The sequence below is a fragment of the Trichosurus vulpecula genome, chromosome 7 (genome assembly GCF_011100635.1).
Source record: "Trichosurus vulpecula isolate mTriVul1 chromosome 7, mTriVul1.pri, whole genome shotgun sequence".
Classification (NCBI taxonomy): Eukaryota; Metazoa; Chordata; class Mammalia; order Diprotodontia; family Phalangeridae; genus Trichosurus; species Trichosurus vulpecula.
In genome coordinates this window covers 56,049,647-56,074,705 of record NC_050579.1, presented here as the reverse complement: position 1 = coordinate 56,074,705, position 25,059 = coordinate 56,049,647, and the positions used below count along the sequence as shown (strand labels likewise).

Here is a 25,059-nt window from a genome sequence, read left to right as displayed (position 1 = left end):
CAAACTCCAGGCTATTATCCCCAGAATTAAACATAAAATTCATTATTTGGCATTTAAAGCCCTTCACCATCTGGCCTCTTCCAAACTTCTTACATTTCATTTCCCACTCCTCTATGCTTAAATCCATGACCCAGCTAGACCAGTCCGCATGTTGTTCCTTACATATGACACTCCATTTCTTAATCGCCTTTTCACTAGCTGATCTCCATGCCTTAGAAGCTCTCACCTCTTCACCTCTACCTCCTAGCTTCCGTCAAGACTCAATTCAAATGCTACCTTCTGCAGGAGGCCTGCCTCCAGTGCCTTTTCTCTAAGATCACTGTTGTGTCTCTATCTTGTACATATAGCTGTTTGCAGGTTGTTTTACCCATTAGAATGTGAGCCCTCTGAGGGCAGGGAAATTTTTGCCTTTCTTTGTATCCCCAGTGCTTGACACAACACCTGGCACACATTAAGAGCTTAATAAATGCTTCCTGACTGACTCAGTAATAATCAAAGATAGAAATTTTTTTAAATCTGTGATACCAGCTCATCTAAATTGGCAAATATGATAAAAAGGAAAAAAACTCACTAACAGTACGTAGTAAAAGTTACTAAAATAATCATCCCTGCTGACCCAATAATTCTATTGTTGAAAATGCATCCTGAAAGTATTTTGTTGATGTTCTGCTGAAAGATTTTCATAGCAGCATTACACACAATTTTAAAAACGTTAACAAGTTCCCTAAATGTCCAGCATGAGGGAAATAGTTAAATATACTGCAGCACATTAATGTAATGGAATATTTGAATGCAATAAAGACCAACAAGTAGAAGGAATATAAAATTCTTTGGAAAGGCCTTCATGCAGTAATGCCAAGCAAAAAAATACAAAAGGATTCCCCCCAAAAGTATTTAAAATACACACTAGCCATAACCATAAAAGAAAAAAGCAATGAGAATAGTGAGTTGGTATTATTATTGATACCACGTATCATATTGACCACACACACACAAGCATGGGCGCGTATTACATGAAGCTTAATGGTAAAATGGTGGTCAATTCATAAAACCTAGATAAAAGCCTCATCCCTGACATACTGGTTGGATGACAAGTCACAATTCTTAATGATCCAAGAAGCTCTCTAGGACTGTGAGTAGCAGAAAAGTTGCCAATCTGCATTGGTAGAGGGAGTTTCTTCACTGGGAAATTCTCTGGACCTGTGTTCTCCAAAGTGGGAAGGGCCATGGTATGACCCTAAGGAGCCTGTAACCAATAAGAGTGAAAGGATGAATCACATTCTACACTCCTAGCAATAGCCAAGTGTGAAGTGTGTCTCCTATACAACCACACATACCCTTATCACCAAATACAACTCAATCTTACCCCACTTCTCTCCCTGTCACCTCTGTACAAGCTCCCAACTGCTCCCTTTCTGCACTAAACAGTCTCTCAGGGCTGTAATAACCTAACCTACCCCCACTGGTACACCCACAGCAGCAGCTGCACATGTGCCACCACCAAAATCCCTGCCACCCCACATATTTCACCCCCCCCCCCAAACTCCCTATGCCTCAGATCATCCAGAGTCTCAGCAGGCTCTGTGCTACAGGGCCTCTCCATCCCTTTTGATCTGAGATATGACAGAGCTGAGCTCTCATTACATTTTCTCCCCCTCCAAACTCCTTATTTCTGATGACAGCAGCACCATCTGCCTACCTACTCCAGCCCGAGCTCGCCATCATTTTACATATTCTATTAACTGCCAAATCCTGCAGTTCTCACCACTCCATCTCTTGTCTCCAAACCCTTCTCACTACTCCTAAGGCCACATTATTTCAGAGACCTCTTCATGTCCTGCCTAGACTACTGGAATAGCTTCTTACTTGTTGTCCCTTGCTCACATCTCTTCCACTACAATCCATCCTCAAAAGCCACAGTACATTCCCACACTCAGCCTGCAGCGGCTCCCTACAGACTCTAGAGTCAAACAGACACTTCTCTTTCTCAGAGATCTGACCTACCTTTTCAGAATTACACAGGAAGCCTCTTCCAGTGCTCTACAGTCCAACCAAACTAGCCTTCTTGTCCTTCACACTCATAAAAAACAAAACTAAAACATCCAAATATCAAGAGAAAATTAAGGTATAGGAACATCCACTAAGCAGAACTACATAAAGAGGAAAAGATTAATAATGAAAACTTTCAGCCATGTTGAAATCAAAAATAATTCACTTTTGCTTGGTTTTCGCACTATTTAGTGAATATCAACATAGAGAAACAGGACACTACTAAAAAGCTCTTATATTTACTCACTTCTATAACATTATTTTGATTGTTGCCACTTGATTTTGTGTATCTAAAAAAAATGAAGTCACCTGTTTTGCTAGTTAACATTGATCAAACAGACTGTTTACAAGATTGGCCCTATCCCATTGGGCATGCACAGGGATTTTTCTAAATGATAAAGCATATTCAATCACAATGCTTAAAAGCAAAGGTTTTTGTACTGTTAATAAACAGAATTTTTAATTTAAAAAATGAACACTTTATTTCATCTTTTGTTTTGTGTATCTGATAATGCATGTAACATATTAATAACAGTATATGGATTTAATTTTAAAATGTACACAAACATTTTTGCTAAAATGCACACAAACATTTTTGCTAAAATGCATACACAACTGAAAAACTGAAAACCACTGCTCTACACTGAAGAAATCAGAGATGGTGCATATGCACACTATACACAAAACTACCACAATAAGGAAGGCTTAAGAGTCAAGAAACTACTTAAGGCAGAAAGTACTTTATCTCCTGATCAAATTGGAACATACAGTAGACAGCCAAGAGTAACAACTGTTTAGAACATAGCAAAACATTACACAGGAGGGTAAATAAATGTTAAAATGGCATCAAACCTCAAAAAAAATACAAAACTCAGTGGCCAGAGGAGAAAAAATAAGTCAACAGAAAGTTTGCTTTAGAGACTCAACTAAACCAGGTAATCTTTGATCATTTATACCTAAAACTGGAAAGATAACTAATAAAAGTAGAAGAGATCAACTGGTCTATTCTTATCAATGACAGTGAAATTACCACTTTTCAACTTTATCGCCTCAATCAAATGTGTTTGAAGTGAAAATAGCATCTAAGACAAAAATTTAGCAGAGCATGGCTACATTTGACCAAATACACAGTGGAAAAATGTGAGACATACAAAATCCTTTTTAATTTTAAATTATCTTGTTTCCTATTTTATTTCTCCCTCTAGCCTCTCCCAGAAAGAGATCTCTTATAATAAAGCATAAAGAAGGAAAAGTTCTACGAAAACTAATTTACATATCAAAAAAGTCTGCTATTATATGAAGTATTTCACACCCATGGTCCTTCACTTCTACAAAAAACAAGAAGTGTTTTTTCACATAAAAAGATGCAATTTTAAAGACATTCAAGATCAAATCAGAAAGTGAAAAATTGCAAAGGAATGGAAGAGATCATGGATGGTACTAATGCCTCTCTCAAAAAAGCTGACAAAGTCATTACTAAATGCTAAGTAGATGCCTACACTGTCACCTTTACAAAAAGTCTTTATGTAAATGGTCCTTTTTACACAAAGGCATACTTGATGAAAATGAGAAAACATGCAGATGTCTTCTTACTGAAGACATCTTCACAACTGTTGGAGGGCTACAGGCAATTCAAGACCATACTATTTTTGCAGAATACCAAAAAAAAAAAAAAATTCAGTAAAGTTAAAGGCTCCCCACAAAGCTTTTCCTATACACATTAATATCATACATGGTTCTTTGATAGTTGTGGCCTTAGAGACAATCTGTTCATAAAAATCTTCTCATCACCAATATTAAGCAAGTTATACATATAGAAACACATACTTATAAAAGGTGTTTGTCACTGTCCTGGAATGTGTCCTATTTATATAAATTGGGGTATGATATCTTACAGATTTTGAGATTATCTAGAAGGTCCCATTAGTTGATGGCATTATATCAATTGCAGCAAGTCCCAAAATACCATAGGGCTTCCTCAATGAAAGCCGTGGCCACTCAACAAATTAGCCTCATAATTCACACAAAGAAATCAAATAGAATAAAAAAGTCTATTACCCAAAAGCTGGCAGGCAGTTGGACAGGCAGCCCACTGAGTGAAGCCTATCAGTACCTACATCTTGAACAGATACCATACACTAATGACCTTGGTTCAGAACTTAACAGGAGAGCAGACTGTGTTACACTTGTCCAATACTTTCAATTATCCCCAACTTCTCCATATCATATTATACCACATCTCCCCCAACCACCCAATAGTGTTTATTGGTGGGCTGCCTCCAAGACTAGACACATCCTTACAAAACATTTAATAGAGAAGGAACTGCTTTGGGCCAGGGACTATCCACTCTGTAGAAATGTGGTAAGTTCGGAAAGAGTAGTTGATGGTCCTATCTATGGCTATAAGATGCAGAAAGGGACAACTGCTCTGTGGCAGAGACTAAGGCTAAACTGGCTGTGGTGTCTGCTGATAGGGAAGGAGTTTTTCAGTTTTCTTAAATGTCTGCTGAAATGTCAACTTATCTGTAGGGGTTATGAAGGCTCAGCTCAGTGTCCATTCCACTGCCTCTTACTCTTCCTTTGGTCAAGGTAAAGCGAGGTTCCTACAAGATCGCGCTCCCTCTCTCTCGCGTGCTCGCTCGCTCTCTCTCTCTCAAAGACCAATAGCCTTCCTAAGATGTCCTATTGCTGAAAATGACAGTCTTAAAACAATCAAATTTGAAGTTGACTACAGAATTCTGTGTCACATAACCAGTAACAGGCAGAACAGACATTTTCCTCAACTACCTCTTAACTCTCAAGAAAACTACAAAAGAAGAGTTATGCTCTAGATGGAGTACAATTACGGATAAATACAGAGAATGTTAATAATCTAAAGCATTCACTCAACACCTCTCTTCAACAAGTAACCACATTCAGGCAGGATGCTCAAACTATATAAATAAAGAGCTTGTGATTGGGGTCCATAATGTGATTTCCTCTTGTTAACAGAGACTTTGCCAGCACACCCCACTCACTTTTTACTCTTATGACACAAGGAAGACATTGATTCTGCCCAGCCACAAAACTAAAAACAAAAACCAAAACCCACAGCACAAGCAGATAAACCAACAGAGGTAATCTTGAAACTAGAAGGAAGGATGAATACTAAACTCTCAAAAAGGTCATAAAGCTCTCTTAATAAATATTAGAACAAAAAACAGAAGTTTTTACTGTGGAATCTCAAGAAAGCATGGAACAAGAAATTCCAGAGTGATTCAAAAAAGAAATGAAATCCATAAAAAAGAAAATCAGGAAAAAACAAAAGCCAGAATTTTCATTGTTGTTCAGTTGTTTTCAGTCAGAATGCATAGTTCTTAAAGCTGACACAAAACTCAATCAGCAGATTAAGGGAAAAAACACAATCAAGGGTACAGAATTTCTCCAAAGAAGCCAACGAGATTAACAGATTTGGCATACAAAAATACTTAAGCAAAGGATGATCTGACTAAGTAGAAACAAAAGTCAACGTTAAAAGACAACATGGTCTCAATCCAAACCAAAGTCACTGACCTCAAAAATAGGATGCACAAAGACAACTTGAGGATAATAGTTCTACCTGAAGAAAACAACAAATCAAGAGACTTGAATGTCATGATAAAGTAAATAATACAAAAAAACTACCCAGAATTTCTAAAAATAAAAAACAAAGAATTGAATGAATCCATTTATCACCTACAGGAAAACAAAATGAAAAAAACAAACTATGCTTCAAAAATTGCAGGTGACCTAAAGGGCAATTAAAAGGATGTGTAATAAGTAAAAGTAAACTGTAGCTTATTACAGCTAATGACCTATGTACAAGAAGTGGAATGAAAAAGCATTTAGTAAGCACCTACAATGTACCAAGTACTGCAGATACGAAGTGAAAAGACAGTCCCTGCTCCGAAAGAACTCACATTCCCATTAAGGAAGACAGCATGCAAGCCATCAAAGACATGTATGACCAGAAAAGTTAGGGCATTCATGCAGTAAAATCAAAGAACAACAGGTAAGAAGTCTCGATGTTGTACTGGTATCCACAAAATAAATCAACCTGGTTCCAATATGTAAGCAATAGAATCTAATAAAAACTAACAAAGATATAAATATTTCTCAAATCATGGTCCCCAAAACATAAAATCTTGATTAAGAAGTATTTCGTTGTGTCCCCAGTACTACAAAACTAATTCTACACCTTATTTCATAAAACTGAGCAAAAAAGTCCAATAAGTGTTCTAATGATCTGAAGAATAACAGCATTACGTGGCACTTAACAATTTGCAAAGCACTTTATAAATATGATCTCATTTTATCCTAACAACAACCTTGGAGGTAGGCTGTATTATTGTTCTCATTTTATAGATGAGAAAACTGAGGCAGAGAGGTTAAGTGACTTATCCAAGGTTACACAGCTAGTGAAGTATCTGAGGACAGGTAAGAACTCAGGCTTAGAAGACTCCAGGTCCAGCACTCTAAACTATCTGCTATTGTATAAAGAATATTTTCCCCAGAAATGAAACTTGAAAAGAACCTGAGGGCAATCTATGATCATTTTCCAGCATATACCAAAATATTTCCTTTCTTTGAAGGAGATTTTTACATATATAAACTAAATTTATACCAAGATAGTAGTTATAAACTGAGAATGAAGAGAAGTATTTATTAATAGTTACTTATAAAATATATTTTAATTTTACTGACTACTGCAGTATGTTTAAAAAAAAAACCTGCTAGTCTTGGCTCCTAAAATATGTTTGCAACTATTCCGTTCTACCACACCCAAGCATTTTCCATGTACAAATCTGAATACAAGCACTTAGGACCAAGTCATTTCTTTCATCTCTAACCCATACACTCCTGAAAACTTCATATTCTCCGTATTAAACTAAGTTAACAGAGCCACTACAAATTATCTAAATGTCAGTATCCCATGGTCCCCAAAATTCTCATATGGGGAACATGGTGAATAAGAACTATATCAAGCCTAGTAGTAATCTTACCTATTCTTTTAAAAATAATCATTCTTAAACTCAAGGTAAGTTGTTGGTACAGTCATATAAATTTCAGCTCCATTTTAAAAATTGGAGGACAAAAATCAGCAGGGAATGTAAGAGTCATTTGCTTATATTTTTAGCCTGTGTGCTGTCAGCCTGGATATTAAGTATGTCCAATACAGAAGAACCCGGAAGTAAAAGTCACCCTTATAAAACCAGGACCCTTATTTTTCCAACCTTCTGGCATTTCTTAGAACTACTTGCTGGCCTCTCCATCCAAACAGAAAGTTTGCTGCATTTTTCTAAAAAAAAAAAGTGTTATACCATGTTAAATATGCTCTCAGCAACACCTTTTCTTGTTAATTAGGGACTTAAGGCAGATGGGCTAATCTAGGAGTACTGGTTTCCAGTCTCTTCAATACTTATAAAAACTGGCTTCCTTAACCTTTATAGGGCAAAACGCCTAAAAAATAAAAAAATAAAAAAAATAAAACCCAAAATCTACTACAAAAGTCAGCACTTCGGTACCTGATTGTGGTAACAAGGCCAAAATCCAAGACGAAGCCCTTTATTGCACATCGTGTTCCAACGTCTTGGGCCGCCCCATCTTGCGACCTCTCCAGATTGGCTGCTCCTGCTCTCTCTACTGCAGAGAGAACTTCAATTAGAGAAATTCTGAAGCTTATGAATCTAAACTGGATACTCCCCTCATTGGAGGTAAGGACAGTTAAAAAAAAATCACTGGAAAGATTTAAATTAGAAGAGGTTTCAAATAGACCTAAGTGGCTTATAAGCATCATATTGCTGGCAGCTGAGAGTCTTATGTGCTACAGTCTAGATGACCCCTAAAAAAAGTCCCCAAGGCCAATTATCAGCAGCAAGGAGTTAAATAAACTGAAAAACCAGGCTACATATAAATCATAATATCAAATTCCTACGGGGGAGTTTTCTCCATAACAACTTGTGCAGGATTTACATTATCTATAGCATAACCATTCATAATCCCTATGAGAAAAGCTAGGAGAGGGAGAAAAAAAGGGGGAGACAATGTTGATTTCCCATTATGTCCTAAAAAATAAAAAATCAGTTTGAAAAAAAAATCCATTTGATTAAAAGCCACTGGTTGTGAAGGGGAGAGAGGTTCCCTGCTGACTTAAGCCTAGCTGCCCAAGCAAGGCTTCGGAGTAGTTTCGATCACAAGTGTTTACAGGCAGAAGGAGCAGAGGCTATGGCGGTCTTCCTAGTGACACTTCCAAGTCACACAAATGGGGTGTATTTCTGGGATAGACTGCCAACAAGTTACTGGAAGAAATGAGACAAGGACCAGTTCAAGCCTGGCAAATAAAAAGGCCAAGACCCTCACATGTTTCATCATGAAGTACAAGGTATTAACTAGTTTAATACCATGAAACTACCAGACCCAATCACACCTGCTACACAATAAGCCAACATGTTCCTGATTTGTGAAAAAAACAGATTGATTTCCTTCACTCTGATTCTTCCACAACTAGCACTGATGTATTTATATGCAGAATTCCCAGTTTAGATTTGTTAGATTAAGCTCAAACATTCTCTCCCACCCAAACAAGGAGAATATCTGCTCTAGCAATTAAGATTTTTCAGGAAGAGGAAGAAGCAAACCTGAAATTTTAAACTATATTCAGTGACATTAAACTTTGTCAAAGTATTGCTAGGCGCTGCTCAATGGCATTTGAGGGTTACACTGTTGCAATAAATAAACTGTTGTTGCTGAATGATTCATCATAACCTTTACCTTACCTGAGTATGAAAGTTTGAAATGGTTGTTGTTTCAATATCTTTCTTGCCCAGAATTTCCATTTTCACTGGAGTGTTGGGAAAATTAAAAGCAAAATAGTCCAGGAAGTCAGGCAGATAAGCAGCTGCCCCATGCACTATTGCTAACGCATAGTAAGCTGCATTTTTTTCGTTTTCACTGAATGTCAGAGTAAGGAACTCTTCAGAAAATCTCTCCATCTCCATTGGAGACAAAAATGAGAGTTCATCCATGTAGGCATGAAGAACTAGAGCACCACCATTGGACTGGTGCTCCTCATGAATAAAGTTACTAAATTTAGTGCCTGTTTTTAAGAAGTTGCTACGAATAGAATGCTCCTGGTGAGTCATAAATGGTGTTTGGACTCCCTGGGGTACCCGGTATTCTTGCATGCCCAAATTCAGTCGGCACAACTGCTCATCTTTCAGATACCTGAAGGATTCCTTGTTAACTCCTGTACTGTTATTCACCTGTCCTTGGGTCAGAATCTCCTTGTTAATTCGGGTCAGGCCAGCACAGACAGTCTGTACTTCTTTGTTGTACATTTTAAGGCGTCTCCCACGCATATCTTCTCGATGTTTCTTTTTCTTTTTCTTCTTTATTTTCTTCATAACAAAGTCATCAGCCCTCTGGGTTTTGCCATTTTCATCTGGTGTTTCTGGCCATAATAATTAAAAGGAAGTCAGTTATTAGGTCTTTAATGACATTATACAAACTTTTTTAAAATGCATTTTTTTTCCTAACTAAAAGAATCCTACAATCAAGCTGATTCAGATCAGTTAGGTCATTTTTCCCATTTTAAAATATATCAGTGCTAGAAAACTTAACAATAGTCTTATGTAATAGTATTCAAATGTGAAGAGCAAGTAAAAACATACCTTTATATTGTAGGGGAAATGGTCATGTGACCAAGATTAAGAAAATACCTCTAGTAGTTTATATGTGTATTCTAGACACTTCAGTCTGTTTATAAAATTTAAGCAAAGGCTAAATTAAGTATTTTGATATTAGTCTACAGTTTACTAATAAAATACTTATGAAAGATCATTTATTAATCAGAAACTGAAAACAATTACCTTACAGTTGATCTATAAAGTTAAATATCAGGTGTGGTATTTAAAAAAAACCACCCACAAAATGTGGAAGTTTAATGTATGTGCTACACATGCACACACATGTATACAAAGCTATATTGTGGCTTACTTCACAAGATACAAATAACTTTGTTGGTTAAGTACCTGCATGTATTATTAAATCCAGGGTTTACTTTGAAATAACATTTGAGGAGAGAATATACACACAATAAATTATGATCCTGTCTCCTCACTGTAACTCTCATTAAATATGCAAAAAGTAGATTAGAATAATAAAACTTTAAAAAACTGGAAACCCATTAGGCTAAAACATAAACCAAATATTTTGAAGACTTAATCCTGATTAGTTTTTATTTCAATTAATAATTGCCTTTAAGAGCCTGTGAATAATATTGAATACTTGATATCATAACTAAAATTAAATTCAGCCTTCAGCAGTATTTGGAAAATTACAACATGAACAAATCTTTAAGAACTATAAATTACAACTTTTGGTAGTTGGAAAGGAAGTATGCATATTCAGTTTAGGAAGCAAAATTAAGCACGTTTACAAGACATTTACATTTTTCAAGACAGAAATTAATTTAACTTTGTCCTATATACCTAAGTGATTTTTGGCAGTGTTCCCAAGCAACCAAGTGTTAATGCTATCCTGTATATAAGTTACATAAATTAGATTACTAATTTTAAACACCATGTCAATACTTTAGTGATTAAATAGGAGGCACATACACAGAAAAAAAAAAGTCTTGCTGAAAAGATCCTTTTACTTTAAGATTTCAGGCAGAACTATTTGGTATGCAGAAGATGAATTGTGACCTAGATCTGCCACTGAAATTAACACCAAGAGGGAGTTGCCTTGATTGTAACACATTTTCTATATTACTACCAATTTAGGGCTGGTGTTCCTAACATGACAAAGCCTCAGTGGGGCTGACTATATAAAACTCATCTGTATTCTCAATTTTCTTAGTTTTTTTCTTGGTTGTTGTTGTGGGGCACAGGTTTTCTGACAAAATAGCCCCTCTTTCCCAAAGAAAAGTCATTTGATTTGGAAACTAACACCCTAGTATTTGAAGGTTCTGAACAACTTAAGTATTTCTGAATATTTTGATTTTTTTTAACCTAGGCTTGATAATTAGAAAATCACACAATACACTACCTCTATTAATTATATTCCATGCAGAAACTTTCCAGCTATTCCTAGATTTTTTTTTTTTTTGCTAAGTGGTATCCATTTCAAATGAAATGTAGCTATCTTTTACCTCGTAGGCAGAACTGCAATTTAAAATTTTTTTGGTGTGGAAACATTAAAAATCTCCTTTTCAGTTTCTTTAGAAATATTGAGAAATAACATTTTCCTCTAAATAGGAAGCCATTGAGACAGGTGGGTGATAGGTCAAAGACAAAAGAATGAAAAAATTTTCCTCAAGGAAATGGATTGAGGGTAGTACCAAACATCTAATCAAAGAATCAATCAACAGTAAGTTCCTACTATGTGGCAAGCACCAGTAATTTCATTATTGATCTAAGGCCAATACCCTCTTTACAATCAACTTCAAGGCAACCTTCAAAGGTGGGCTAGCACACACTCTTTTCCACTGAAAAGGTGATAAAGTGGATCAATGGCTAGACCTGGAATCAGAGAGACACCAGTACAAATCCAGCCTCAGACTGGTACTAGCTGTGTGACCCTAGGCAAGTCACTTAACCTCCATTTGCCTCAGTTTCTTCAACTGTAAAATGGAGCCAAAGATAGATAGAAGATAAAATGTTGTGAAGATAAAATGTTGTGAAGATAAAATGTTGTGAAGATAAAATCTGTAAAGCACTTTGCAAGTATACCAATACTAGCTGTTATTAAGATATCAATGGGAAATAGGAGGGAGAAGGGGGAAGAACGTGCAGGAGGAATGGAATGGTGACTTGGTTGCTCAATTCTCGAATGCTGACATAGGCTGTATTTGAAGATTTTTTTCCTTGTTCAAGATTACTATATTACCTGAAATCGTATTGGGGCAGAATCACGTCAGAGGGCCTGGAGATGACTGTATGACTTTAGACATCTCTCCAAGCTAGAAATGCCTTGGATATAGATTAATGATATATTAAATAAAATTATCTGGCAGACTAGTAATGAGTTCATTCAAGAAAGTTAATACATGCTAGACTATGTGTTCAAATACAACATTCCAGAAGTTTCAAGCTAAAAAATATATGTAGCAATTCAAACATGGAAATGACCAAACAGTTGAAAATTAAAATTAAACGGCTGATCTAACGGCTGATTACCTTCTCGCACTAGAGTAGTACAAGATAAATTCTAAAATATCCTTGTGTCTGCTAGTATGGCAAATGTCTTCTTTATTCCCTACCTGGCTACAACACTTCTGGGCTTCTGACTGACTGGCTGACTTCACCATGCCCCAGAGCCTAGTACCCTTTTCTCCCTCTTGCCATCCTGCCACAGGCACTTTTTAGCTTCCTTTTGTGAGTTGCTTCCCCATTAGACTGTAAGCTCCTTGGGGGCAGGGACAGCATTTCTATTTTTTGTTTTTGTATCCTCAGCACTTAGTACAGCGTCTGACAAGTAGGTGCTTAATAAATGTTTACTATTTATTGACTCTCAGTCCAACTCAATTATTTATTAACTATACATTTTCCCTGATGCAAAAAAAAAATTAATTGGTTTTACCCCATATTTAGGCTAACATCAACCTACACTTTTATTTTTGAATCACAGCTTAGAACATAGAAGATATAATTAACATTCTGAAGTTCTCAAAATAAAAAATTATTTTCAATTTTTAAAGTCATTTTATACAAATATATATTTTTAAAAGACATGTTTTCCTTTATGTTCTTTCTTAAAAAAATGTATTTATTGATAACCAACTGTTTCAAAAATCACCTTCATTTCTGAATACATCCTTCTCACCCCTTCCCTACCTGGGGGCCCTTGCTTATAGCAAAGGTGTGGGAGGAGGGGTGAAACAGTTCAATAAAACCACACACACCAGGTCTGACAATATAGGAAATATTCCACAACCACAGTCCCCCCACCTCTACAAAGAGGGGAGGGAAATACATTCTCTTAACTTTTTTCTGAGGTCAATCTTGGACCTGTTATTTTCTGAAAGAAATTCTAGTCTAGTCCCAAAAGTCGTCCTCATTATAACCCAAACCCTCCCAAAAAAGGGAAGGAAATATTCTTTGCAGACTGGTTTGTATTTTCAGGTCATCAGGGCAATGATTCCAATCTTTCTGGAAATGATAACTATGGATATTTGTGTTATTTTACAATATGACTTTGTTCAACCAACTAAAAAAATTTTAACATCTATTTTTCAAAATTAAAAGGAATTAAAATTGAGCACTAGTTCTCCCCCATTCATGGAATGCACTCCCTTCTTACCTCCGCCTTGTACACACAGTCCCTCTCCTCTTCCTTCGTGATGCAGCTCAGACACCACCCTCTGCATAAGCCTTTCCTGATCCCAACCGCTAGTGCCCTCCCTTTTATAGTATTGCATATTTAACTAATTTTTTGTATGAGTGTATATAAAAAATGTATGTGTCTATAACATAAACTTTACATATATACATATATATATATGCATGTATGCATATGTATATGTATGTCCTTGTCTCCCTGTTAGAATATAATTTCCAAGTAGGGACTGTTTCAGTCTTTGTACTTGTATTCCCAGCACTTAGCATGATGCCTGGTACATAGTAGGTTGACTAATAAGATAACATGTTTTTAAAAATAAAATTCACTTCCTCATGGCACCATTCAGTTCAATGAAAGAGAATCCTAGAATGCTAAGGCTGGAAGGATAGTCCTTATGTGACTAGAGTTAAATATACTTCTCCAGAGACAAAGTTAATTCATTCCATTAACACAAGGAGAACTGAGCCCACTGATGGTACTACAATCAACTTTAGATTCCCTGGGGTGCAAATTTTCAGGTTCCTGCACTTAGATCACCTCCTCCTTCCCTGCTGCACCATTAGCCCCTTGGGAAGAGTAGGCAAGGGAGAGAAATGGCTGAAAAATCACCCAGGAGTTCTGGTGGTTAGGGCGATTGTATAATTCAGTTCCTGGTATGATCCTCATACAGAGAGGAAGTAGGATTGTAGCTGTGATGGCATCTGCACAGGAATTCCCTGATGAGGAAAACACCCTCTAATGCAGGTCAGGACCTTCTCTGCAACAAAGAGTCTTTGAGAGGTGACTTCCCAGGGTCACATAGTCTGCAATATGCTTTAGATGCAGTATTTGACCCCAGGTCATCCTGGTCCTGAGGCTAGTCCTCTAGATCACAATTCTGGCATCCCCTTCAAACCCATCACCACCAACCACCACAACCACAGATGATTAAGAGATGGTTCTATGTTTAAGTCTACTAGAAACTTATACAGATCAGAAGAGCTTTCCATTACTTTATCTGGCTCTGAGATATCTCTGCATATTCTGGGCAATTGGTCAAAGATGGAAGAATGTAAGAAAGGAAGTCTGACTCACCAGGGAATGCATAAGCAAATTCTTGTCATTTAATGACATCGACTTCAGAGAGAAAAAAGTGGGGGAGGGGGTCTTACTATGTTTTCTCTTTTAAAAATTCTATTCAAGTCAAAAGTTTGAAGAAATATCAAACTCCACCAATTTATCTAACTAGCAAGAAGGAAGAGATAGTTCTACTGCCTACAGACTATGGAAACTGTGACAGGGGAAAGGTGGAGAGGTCTCAAGAGTGGGGGAGAAACACCAATTTCTATGATAAGTTACCATTACTTAGTTGACTTTCGGAAAGGTTGGGTTATCAAGACAATCTACTTCAATCAAAAAGTTTAAATACAAAAGATTTCCACTTAATCTAAGTCTTTCACATGCTTGTTTTTAATATTTGTTTTAAATTCAGCATGTAATTACCACTTTCTAAAAAAGTTTAGCATCTCTTCATTACACTTTTAATCTACAACGATCTTTACCAAGTAGTAAGGCAACACTATCGAGATTTTTGACCCCAAGGTTTGGGGTAAGACATGGCCTTGTTGAAAACAGCAAATATTAAAAATTCACCTGCAGTCCAGATTTTAACCCACTTCACTTCCCAGTTAATAAACTATAAATTCTCAAAGATTTGTAAACAAGGAGCAATTGATCCAGCAAAGAAATATATCAGGCTGGACTTAGAAACATTCTGGGCCCCAGCTACTATACTGACAATATCAGGAAAGGGTAATGACAGAAAGTAACCTCTTACCATCATCACTAATTAGTCACTGGTTGCTAGGATTTGGATATTACTAAAACAGAAGATAAAAGGAGATATGTAAAAAGAAGTACAGAGCCAGGTAGCAAATAACACCTGGAGACAAAACAAAAGAGATAGGCCGGAAGATGAAAGCAACTTCTTATGTAGAAAAGAATGAGTATTCCAGATATCTGGTCTGAAAGATTCATTCCCTAAGTATTTAAGCCTGGCACTAGGGCAAATTTAAGAGGTATCTTATGACCTTGAGGACATCCCTTGCACCTGAAACAAATTACAGAGACTACAAAGGGACAAAATTGTCAGTGCCCCAACAGTCAGAACTACAAAAAATCAGCAAGGCAAGGCATTCAATGCTGGCTAAGTTTTGGGGAAAGGCTTATGGTAGTGACCAAAAAGATGGAAGGTTTGATTTCTGTAATTGCTATACTCTAATTTCTTTCTGTACACACGGAAGAAACAGAAAACCAACTTGCAAGAAAAAAGAATCTGAAGGCAACCAGTGTATTCTCAAAAAAGCTGTTCATTCTATGATAATTACGCTCAAAAACATATCTTATCAAAAGTAAGTTATTTTTTTCCACTGAGTGGAAAATAGCCTAGCGAGGAAATCATGAAAACTATTACTTTCAATTCCATGGAAGAAATGCAATGAAGTGGTTCTTAATCGTCTGCCATATAATAATAGGCCAGGCGATTAGTTGCAAACCTAAGTGTTCTCCCATTAATAAGTGCAACATTTACAATGAATTATTTTAAACAACTCTTTAGCCCTACATTTTCCTACCCATCATAGCAATTAATAACAGACTAAGCAGACGAGATCTCTAAGACAGGAAGGCGTTTTCTGAGTGGGGCTTTCTTGGCCTCCGTGCGCGAGGCAGGAGCCCCAAATACCTGAGGAGTTGTAGGGGGTGTGCGCTGACAACCTCACCAGGGGTAGGTCTGGAGGGACAAACTTGGTCAACTTTGGAGACCGCCTAAGTTTCACTGAACTCCTGCCCAGGACTGCCCAGAGGCCCTACGGGGAAGCCCGCGCGAATCCCGGCCCTGGGCGTTTGGGGGGCACCCAGGGAAGACAGAACAAAGCGCCGGCCGGGGCCCAGAGGCCCAGCCGAGGCTCAGCGCGCGAGGGCCGAGCGGGGGCGGGGTACCCCAAAGAGCTCTGCCCTGGGCTGGGGGCCCATCTGGCCTCGGAGTTCAGGGCGCCCCATTCGAGCCGAGGGCCGAGGGTTTTCCCGGCTGGGCAGCGGCTCCGCCTCGGGGCCTGGGCCTAGGCCGGGGCGCTCCGAAGACCCCGGGGGAGGGCAGCGGGGCCTAGGGCGCCGAGGACCAGAGCCCGCTCCCGGGCAGGGGGAGGGGCCGCTGAAACTCACCTCTCTTGGGAGCTTTGGCCGGAGACAGCCCGCCGCTCTGGTCGCCGTTCTCCCGCTTGCCCTTGTGCTTGGGGCCGGCGACGCCCGACGAGCCCGGGTCCACGCCGTGGTGGTGATGGTGCCGGTGCCTCTCGCGCTCCTTGTGGCCCTTGTGCTTGGGCCCGACCGCGCTCACCGTCAGCGGCGAGAAGGTGAAGAGCGCCGAGGCCGCCAGCGGGGCGGCCAGAGGGGGCCCCGCGGGGGCCAGCGAGGGCGGCGGCGGCGGCGGCGGCAGCAGCAACGGCTCCGCAGGGCCCGGGACCGTGGAGGCTGCAGCAGGAGGCGGCGGCGGCGGCCCCGGCTGTTGGCGGCTGCGACGCCGCCGGTAAGGGGGAGCGGGAGGGGGCTCCTGGCTCGGCCGCCCCCGCTTCTCCCGGGGCCCCCCGCTGCTCGCCCGGCGCTGCCGCTTAGTCCCTCGGGGCGAGGCCCCGGCACGGGGCTTCTCCTTCCCCCCTTTGTCCGGCTCCTCGGGCGCCGCCACCGCCCGCACTACGCGCACCGCTCCGACCTGCGCAGCCATTTCACCCACACACACATTTAAATGGCCCGACCGCCCCCCCGTCCTCTCACCGCGCAGGCGTTGTTCGCGCAGGGCCCGCTGGGCTTTGAAGTTCCTCCCGCACCCGCCTCCTCCTGCCTTTCCTTCGACACAGACTGTGCTTGACGGAAGCGGCAGTTCCCACTCGGTCTCCGTAGGGTGCCCGAGATAAGTTTCCATTGTAAAGCCTTAGGAACTGCGCGTTGCCTCCTGGGAGTGGTAGTTTTGCTGGGTAGGCTTCCCGCCTCCGCCCCCGCCCCTCCCCCCGCCCCCTGAACTGCGCAGCGTGTGGAGGACGAAAGGGAAGTGTGCGCCGAGTCACGCGTCTTTCCTGCTCGAGTTTCACATCCGCTGGATGTCGAGGGGTTGCGGCCAACGGCTTTAACGGCCGCCCGCCGTCCCGCGTATCTGCTCCTTAGACGCCGCCTCCTACCCGCGCCTTTCGACCCTGCCGTCCGTCTTAATTGAATTTTACGTTCCTGGGAGGGAGTAGGGCTGGGGAGGAAGCCGAGGGGAAAGAGGCGCCAAAGTAACTTCCGCAGGGGCGCCCCTCCCCCGCCCCGCCTTCCGTCCAGCCGCGAATGCCGGCCCGGGACCCACAGAGAGGCGGTCTCGGCTCCACCGTGCGGGCGGTTCCGCTCCAACCCACAGTGGCAGTCAGGTAACGGAAGGAACCACAGGAGGGCCGCAGACGTGGGCATGGTCACTTGTCTGGCCATTTAACAGACCCCCCCCCGCCCCAGTTCACCGAGATGACATGCGCAGCGTCCTATTTGGGGCGTTCTTTTACGAAGGGGTTCAGTCTATAACAGTCGTGAGTTCCTCCCCCCCAAACCCAAACTGTTATGTTATCTTGGAAAGCTGAAGACCCCCTCCCTCCCCCCAAAAAATAAGTCAGTGCTGGGTTAACCAATAGGGCACCAGCTGACATGGATGGGAATGGAGTCTCCCAGGAAAGTGATCCCAGCCCAGTTGAGGTCTGCCCTTATGGAGCTTGTCCATTGAAGGTATCAATAAGTTGGGAGTATTTTGTCCGTTAGAAATAAGGTCATAGAGGCATTCAGTTAAACGCCAGGTAGCACTCTAAGCTCTGGGAATAGCCAAAGAGTCCCTGCCCTCGAGAAGCTTACAGTCTAACGAAAGACGGAACCGACGTGCCAGCTGTTAAAACTCCAATCTGCGCCCAGACTTGTGGTACCCCCCAAGTACGACGTAAATGGCAGCAAATCTCTGGAAAGTAGGGAAATGGGAGGGCCTAGAAAGACCTTCGCAGAGGGAGCCAGGAGGTGGAAGTGAGGAGGAGATGGCACGGGCCAAGCGTCCCAGACGAGGAGCGGGTGGGCTGGTGGAACCCGATCGTAAAGCAGAGGGGGGAGGGTGAAATTTAAGAACACTGGAGAGGTAGCGCTTAGGGTTAGGAAAGGCTTTCAGTGGCCCAAAGAGGGTTTTATGTGTGAGCCTCGAGATAAGGAGCCACTGTAGTTTATTGAAGGGAAGGAGAGTTGCTGTCGTGGTGAGACCAGCTTTAGGAAGATCACTTCGGTCGCCGAGGGGAGGAAAAAGACTAGTCTGGGAGGTCAGTTAAGGGACCATTACAGTAGTCCGGGAGTGAAGTGATGAGGCCCTGCCCCAGGGAGCAGAGAGAGGTCTTGCTGAGCGTAGATACAGTTAGAAGACCTGGCAGCAGGTTGTATGAGTGAGCATGAGGAGGCAAGGAGGACGGGCCTGGATGCCTGGGAGAATGATGGTGCCCTTGCCGTTACTGGGGACGTTCGGAAGGAGGGAGGTGGGAGGGAAATGATGAGTTCTATTTTGGAAGTGTTTGAGATGTCTGTGGGACATCTGAGAATTATCTGCATAGAGATGATAGTTGAACCCTTGCAAACAGGATATCAAGTGAGATGAGTGTAGGGTGAGAAGGGAAGGAGAACAGACCCTTGAGGCAGCTGGGTGACTCAGTGGGTACAGCGTTGGGCCTGGAGTCAGGAAGGTAGTTCAGAGCCAGCCTGAGACACTTACTAGCCGTGTGACTCTGGGTAAGTCCCCTAAACTCTGTTTGCCTCACTTTGCCCAGCTGTAAAATGGGGATAATAATAGCACCTATTCCCAGGAGTGTTGTGAGGGTCAAATGAGAGAAAGTGCTTAGCTCAGTGCCTGGCACACAGTACACTTAAATGCTTGTTTCATTCCTTCCTTCGGCAGATAACCTGGAGGAAGATTCCAAAAATGGGACTGAGAAGGAACCATCAGACAGGAGAAGTAGTAGAAAGTCATGTCATGAAAACCTAGAGAGGGGAAAGTATCCAGTAGAAAGAGTGCTGCAGATCCTGTCAAGGAGTCTGTGAAGTCAAAACCATTTTCATAATAATATTAAGGTGTTTTAAATTCTAATAAGGCAAATATCAATGTAACCCACATAAACAAAAGCTTTTTTTGGAGGGGATCCTTAATAATTTTTAAGGAGTATAAAGGGGTCCTGAGGCTAAAAAGGTTGGGACACTGTTAGAAGACAAGCAGAGAAGTCAAAAAAGAGAAGAACTGAGAAGATGCCATTAGATTTGGTGGTTAGTAACTCTGGAGAAAGCCATTTCAGTTAAATAATGAGGTCAGAAACAAGATCACAGAGTTCAAAATTAGAGGACTAGTAGAGGCAGCAAGTGTAGAAGGCTTTCTCAAGGGGTTTAGCTGAGAAGGACAGAAAAGATGAAGGTAATAGAGATGGGAGGGTCAAGTAAGTGTTTTTTAAGAAGAAGAGACATAAGTGTACTTATAAGCTGAAGAGGAGGAGCCAATAAATAGAGAATGAATATTAAAGAAGAGTGGCCATTATAGTGGGCTCAATCAGGAAATGTGTTCAAATGAATAGAGCACTTAGAGAGTCAGGAATATCTAAGGTCAACTTTTGCCTTTGACACTTACTGCTGTCTGACCATGGACAAGTCACTTTATCTCTGTTTTTCTCTCTAAAATTTATCTAGTGAAAGGAGTTGCCTATACCAGGAAACCAGAGATCCTGAATTTTATTTTATCTCTACCCATAATCTAACTCCCAGAGCGCTGCTTCCTTACCTTACTGATAAAAACTTTACTCCAAAGAACTTTTAAGAAAAATTATTTAAACTTACTGAGTGTGCAGATACTCTTAGTAGGCATTTTAATTCAGTAACTATTTGTATCTTGTATCTAAGGAATATTGACATCAATGAGCTTACAGATCCACTTGAGTATTAAGTATACAGAGTACTTGTAAATGTTTTTTAGGCTCCAGGAAAAAATATTGTCATGATATGTCCACATTTAAACAATAGATATGTTTGTGAAAGCTGTGTATAAATTTATACACCTCACTTTAAACTTTATAAAACTCTTTCCTCACAACAACCTTGTGAGGGAGTTATACAAGTAGGGTAGGGGAAGACTGGGAAGGGTTTCAGTGATGACCTGAGATTTAGTGATTTGGGGCGAGGGAACTCCTAATACCAATGCCAATTCTTTAGCAATTCAGTCTTAGGAAATGACATCAGACACTTAGAGGTTAATATCTTGCTTTCTGTGTTTTAAGAGAGTAATTGAACCCAGGTTTCCCTGATTGGTTGGTGGCCCTTCCTTCTCTTCACTTAGGCCAGACTGCTTTTCATGCACATGTTATCCTCCTTTTATGGATGAGGAAACTGAGGTTCACAGAGTTTATGATTTGCCCATGTTTATGCAGCTTGTGTCTGTGACTTAAATCCAGATCTCATTCCTAATAAGTCCATTTGTTCCACACTGCCTCAGCACATAAATCAAATTTTTGTTAATAAAATAATTTTAAATGAATTATTTGAACATACTATAGAAATGCTTGGTAAATCTTTCCATTTTCACTAAAAGCACCCTAATCCAGGGCCTCATTAACCTTTTACCTGGATTATTTTATAGCCTCCTAGCTGCTATCTTTACCTCCAGTCTTCACCCCACTGCCAGATGAATTTTGCTAAAGTATAGTTCTGAATCAGCAAATTCAACATAATGTACTGTGCTAGGCTGAAGAATATACAGAACAAAGTAAGGCATAATCTCTGCCCTCAAGGAGGTAGTGATATAATAGTAGCAATAATAAAACATCCTCACAAATAAATGGAATATAACAACTGTATAGCTGAGGTATTAGGAGCCTTCCAAGAAAGGAAAATTAATTCCTGACTGGAGGTGGTATTGGGACATGAAGAATAGGGAGAATATGTATAAGCAGAGACCTTCGTTCCTTGAACAAAGGCCCACAAGTGGGAAAAGATGAGATGTTGTGGAACAGAGGATTAACGCATTTTGGCTAGAGCATAAATTATGTGAGATGAAACTTTAAAGGTATAAAGAATATCATATCATCTTTTCTGTCAGTGGAGCAAATGGGAGGACTTCTTAAATTAAGAAAGTGATAAAGAAATAACCCATTGTAAACATTTATTAAATATCTACTAGTTGGTTGTGAGAAACAAAACACACAGAGATAAAAAACACAGTTCCTGCCCTTGAGGGACCGACAGTCTGCTTGTGGCAGAATAAGATGTACACAGAAAAGCATAATTCAAGGTAGGGTAGATTAGAAAGTTCTGGACAAAAGTGCTGAAAGAAATGGAAGAAGAGAGTATGATTTGAGGATGTTTGGAGAAGAAATCAAGGAAAGATTTTCCAGAATCAATAGGGTTATTTCACTGACTTAAAAGAATCAACACAACCCTATACAGGATTAATAAATGTTTGCTGAATTGAAGGACAACACCTGATTATAGATATGTCAAAATAACTTAATGACTAGATAAATAAGAATGAGTTTGGTATTACTGTCATTTATTTCAAGATTTCTACATTTACTTCCTTATTTTCTATGATCTCAGCCCTCAGAAATTATAAAGATTATTTTTTTCTGTGGGAGATGCTGTTGTCAATTTGGGCAGTCCTGAACTTCTAAAGATAAGAGCAAAACTAGTGGTTGCAACCCTGAGGTAGGATTAACATTTGATATCGAGTGTCATGGTAGTACTTCTTTAGAGAGACTTATCCCCATTTGAGACAGGGAAGTGCTGGGGAAAAGGAGTTCTTTATCTGTCTCTGAGGACTGCTACAAATAATAGCCAGGCATTTTCCCACAAAGTAGAGAGAGATGTAGTTAATGATCTAGGTACTTGTGAAGAACCTTCCCACTCTAACCCCACCTTTTCCCTTTGTTTCCTGAGTTAGATGGAGGTGAGGAGACTTGGGAATAGGAAGTGTTCATTTATGGTCTCCCTGCTAACTGGAAAGAATCTGATTTTTCTCTTTTTTACAGGATTTAAAATCTGAAAATGCTAGCTGTCTCTGATTTGAACATGGAATTAGTGAGTTAACAGTCCAAACACCATAATTATTTAAAAGTTTCTATCTTTTAAGATATTGATTAGTCACAAGAATTAATGGTGCTGATAGGCATAGGTTGCAGGACAATGATACATGATATAACTACATAAACATATGCCAGCATAATATGTACAGTAAAACATACAAAAAGAGAAGGGGGTAGATTATTTGGATACAATATTTTACCTATATTAAGTCCCCTCTTTTAAAACTGTATTTTATTCAAAAGACAAGGAACATTTTATTAATTTGGTGTTCAGTTTTTCCCTATTGGGTTCTACATTAATGTTCAGTGATGTGCGTGTGTCTGTGTCTGTGTAAAAGAGAAAGAGGCAGCTAGGCAGTATAGCACATTGAGCGCCTGGGCCTGGAGTCAGGAAGACCTGATTTCAAATCAGCCATTAGACCCTTACCAGCAGTGTGACCAAGTGAACAAGTCACTTAGCCTCTGTTTGCCTCAGTTTCCTCACCTCATGAGGGGAATAATGGCATCTACCTCACAGAGTTATTGTGAGGAACAAATGAGATAATGATTGTAAAGCTTAACACAGGGCCTGGCAACATAGTCGGTACTCTATAGCAAGCATCACTGCTTTGTCTAGGTACATATTGTTTTGTCTTGTTTAGGTCCATTTTGTCTTATTTGTTGTGTGAGTATAAAAAAAAGCAATTATTGGGTAAATTCTTAATGGAAACTATAACAATAAGTTTCTAATACCAGCTTGTATTTGAGTAGCACTTTGCATTTTCAAAGGACTTTTATATGGATTTTTTTACTCCCCACAACAGCCTTGTAAGGTAGATGTACAAGACTAGTATAATTTTTTGCATTTTATAAGACAATAAAACTGATGCCAAGACAAGTTGAGTCACTTCCCTAAGTGACACAGAGTGACACAGAGACAGCACTATATAGAAATAATATATAACATTCAACTTTTGCAAACCTTATTACCGCATTATATACAAGAATAGTTTCATTTCAGAAGTGAAATAGAAAATGCATTCTCAAACCTCTGAATACAACTTTTAAACTAGTTACTTCTAACTAGATATAAATAAGATGAAAATCTCAAAATGACGTATATATTTGTGCATCTTTTTTGTTTTAAAGCTATTTGTGTCATTAACATATCACTTCATTGGTGATATGGTGATTATAGAGCACATTTATTTCATCTGGCAGCATTCTGCTGTTTTTGTTTGGCCACAGTGGTCTCTTACACTGCAAATTCCAATTTGCATCCTCTGAATGCAAGTTGGAAGTCAGATTAAATGTTCCATGTAGGAGGTGGATTTCTTGGTCCTTTTGGTTTTGAAAAACGGTTTGCAAAACCTAGAAGAAAAAAAATTCAAAAATATTAATATATGCGCATGGCCCTGGCTGCTAAAAAAAACTCATATGGTCTCTAGCTACATTAATAGAAGTTATGATATCAAAAGAATGGAAGTGATAGGCGCACTCAGGCCGTCTTGGTTAGACTGTCCCTATAAGGCTGTGCTCAGTTCTGAGCACTGCATTTTAGCAAGGATGCTGATAAGCTGAAGTGGGACCAAGAAGGGCAGTAAAAAGGATGCTGGCCGTTCTATCATCAGTCAGTCCGTAAGCATTTAAGTCCTTACTGTGTCAGACTGGCACTGGGGATCCAAAGAAAAGCCTGTGATAGGTCCATAGATTTAGAGCTAGAAGGGAGGGTAGAGTCATCTAGACCAGAGGTGTCAAAAGAAGGGGCCAGCAGTGCTCCCTAATGCAGCCTGAACCAGATTAAAATGTTGTTGGGGAATATTTAACAATAAATTAAAGTATAATACAACATAGATAATGTTAATATGTAGTTTTCTAAGTCGGCTCGCTGCAAGGATCTTTACTTAAAGTGGCCTCTTTTTTATTTGATATTTGCCTGCCAGGCACTTGTGTACATGTCACTTAACCTCCTTGGTGCTGTTTCTTAATCCATAACCTGGTTTCACTGGATTGCTATAATGAAAACCGTAGATCTAAAGGGCTAAGTTTGAGTTGTCATTATTCAACTTCATATTGAAGAGGAAATTGAGTTATTTTGAGTGACTCTAGAGGACAAAACTAAAACCATCCCTGAAAATTATAGGAAGGGTGCTTTTGGCTTCATATCAGGAAAGATCCTGAGAGAAATGATTATTAATAATCAATGACTTGGGGAGATTCAGATTTCCCCCTTTTTCTTTTATCTTCATTTCAATACCTCAGTCTCTGAATCTGAAAATTGAGCTAATCTCCTCTATCCAGACCCTACTCTGGTGGGGCAGCCATTGTGTTTCACTCAGGTTTGGGTGGGGAGGATAAATTCTTTGAATAGAGTGCCAAGACTGGGATTAATTTAAGTAAATGACATAATCAAAGTTCAGGTCTAGCCTCCTCGTAATATTCATTCTCTTATTAATTGTTAATCAGAGTTGATTGCTACCCTGGGGAACACCTACTCCTAGAAAAACATAAAAACTGAGCCCACACCATGATT

The 25,059-nt window shown here is 39.9% G+C and overlaps 2 protein-coding genes across 2 annotated transcripts in view; both read right to left on the bottom strand.

Moving 5' to 3' along the window:
* RSBN1 (round spermatid basic protein 1) overlaps positions 1–17,365 on the bottom strand; it is a 56,768-nt gene extending 39,403 nt beyond the window's left edge. The window contains exons 1-2 of the mRNA XM_036767449.1: positions 16,609–17,365; positions 8,844–9,517 (exon numbers count right to left, since the gene is read on the bottom strand). Of these exons, the coding sequence (XP_036623344.1) occupies positions 8,844–9,517; positions 16,609–17,365 (1,431 nt within the window). The remainder of the gene's footprint in view (positions 1–8,843; positions 9,518–16,608) is intronic.
* Positions 17,366–23,052: 5,687 nt separating this feature from the next.
* The window catches only part of PTPN22 (protein tyrosine phosphatase non-receptor type 22), a 73,650-nt gene continuing 71,643 nt past the window's right edge, over positions 23,053–25,059 (bottom strand). The window contains exon 21 of the mRNA XM_036768971.1: positions 23,053–23,897. Within this exon, the coding sequence (XP_036624866.1) occupies positions 23,833–23,897 (65 nt within the window). The 3' untranslated portion in view covers positions 23,053–23,832. The remainder of the gene's footprint in view (positions 23,898–25,059) is intronic.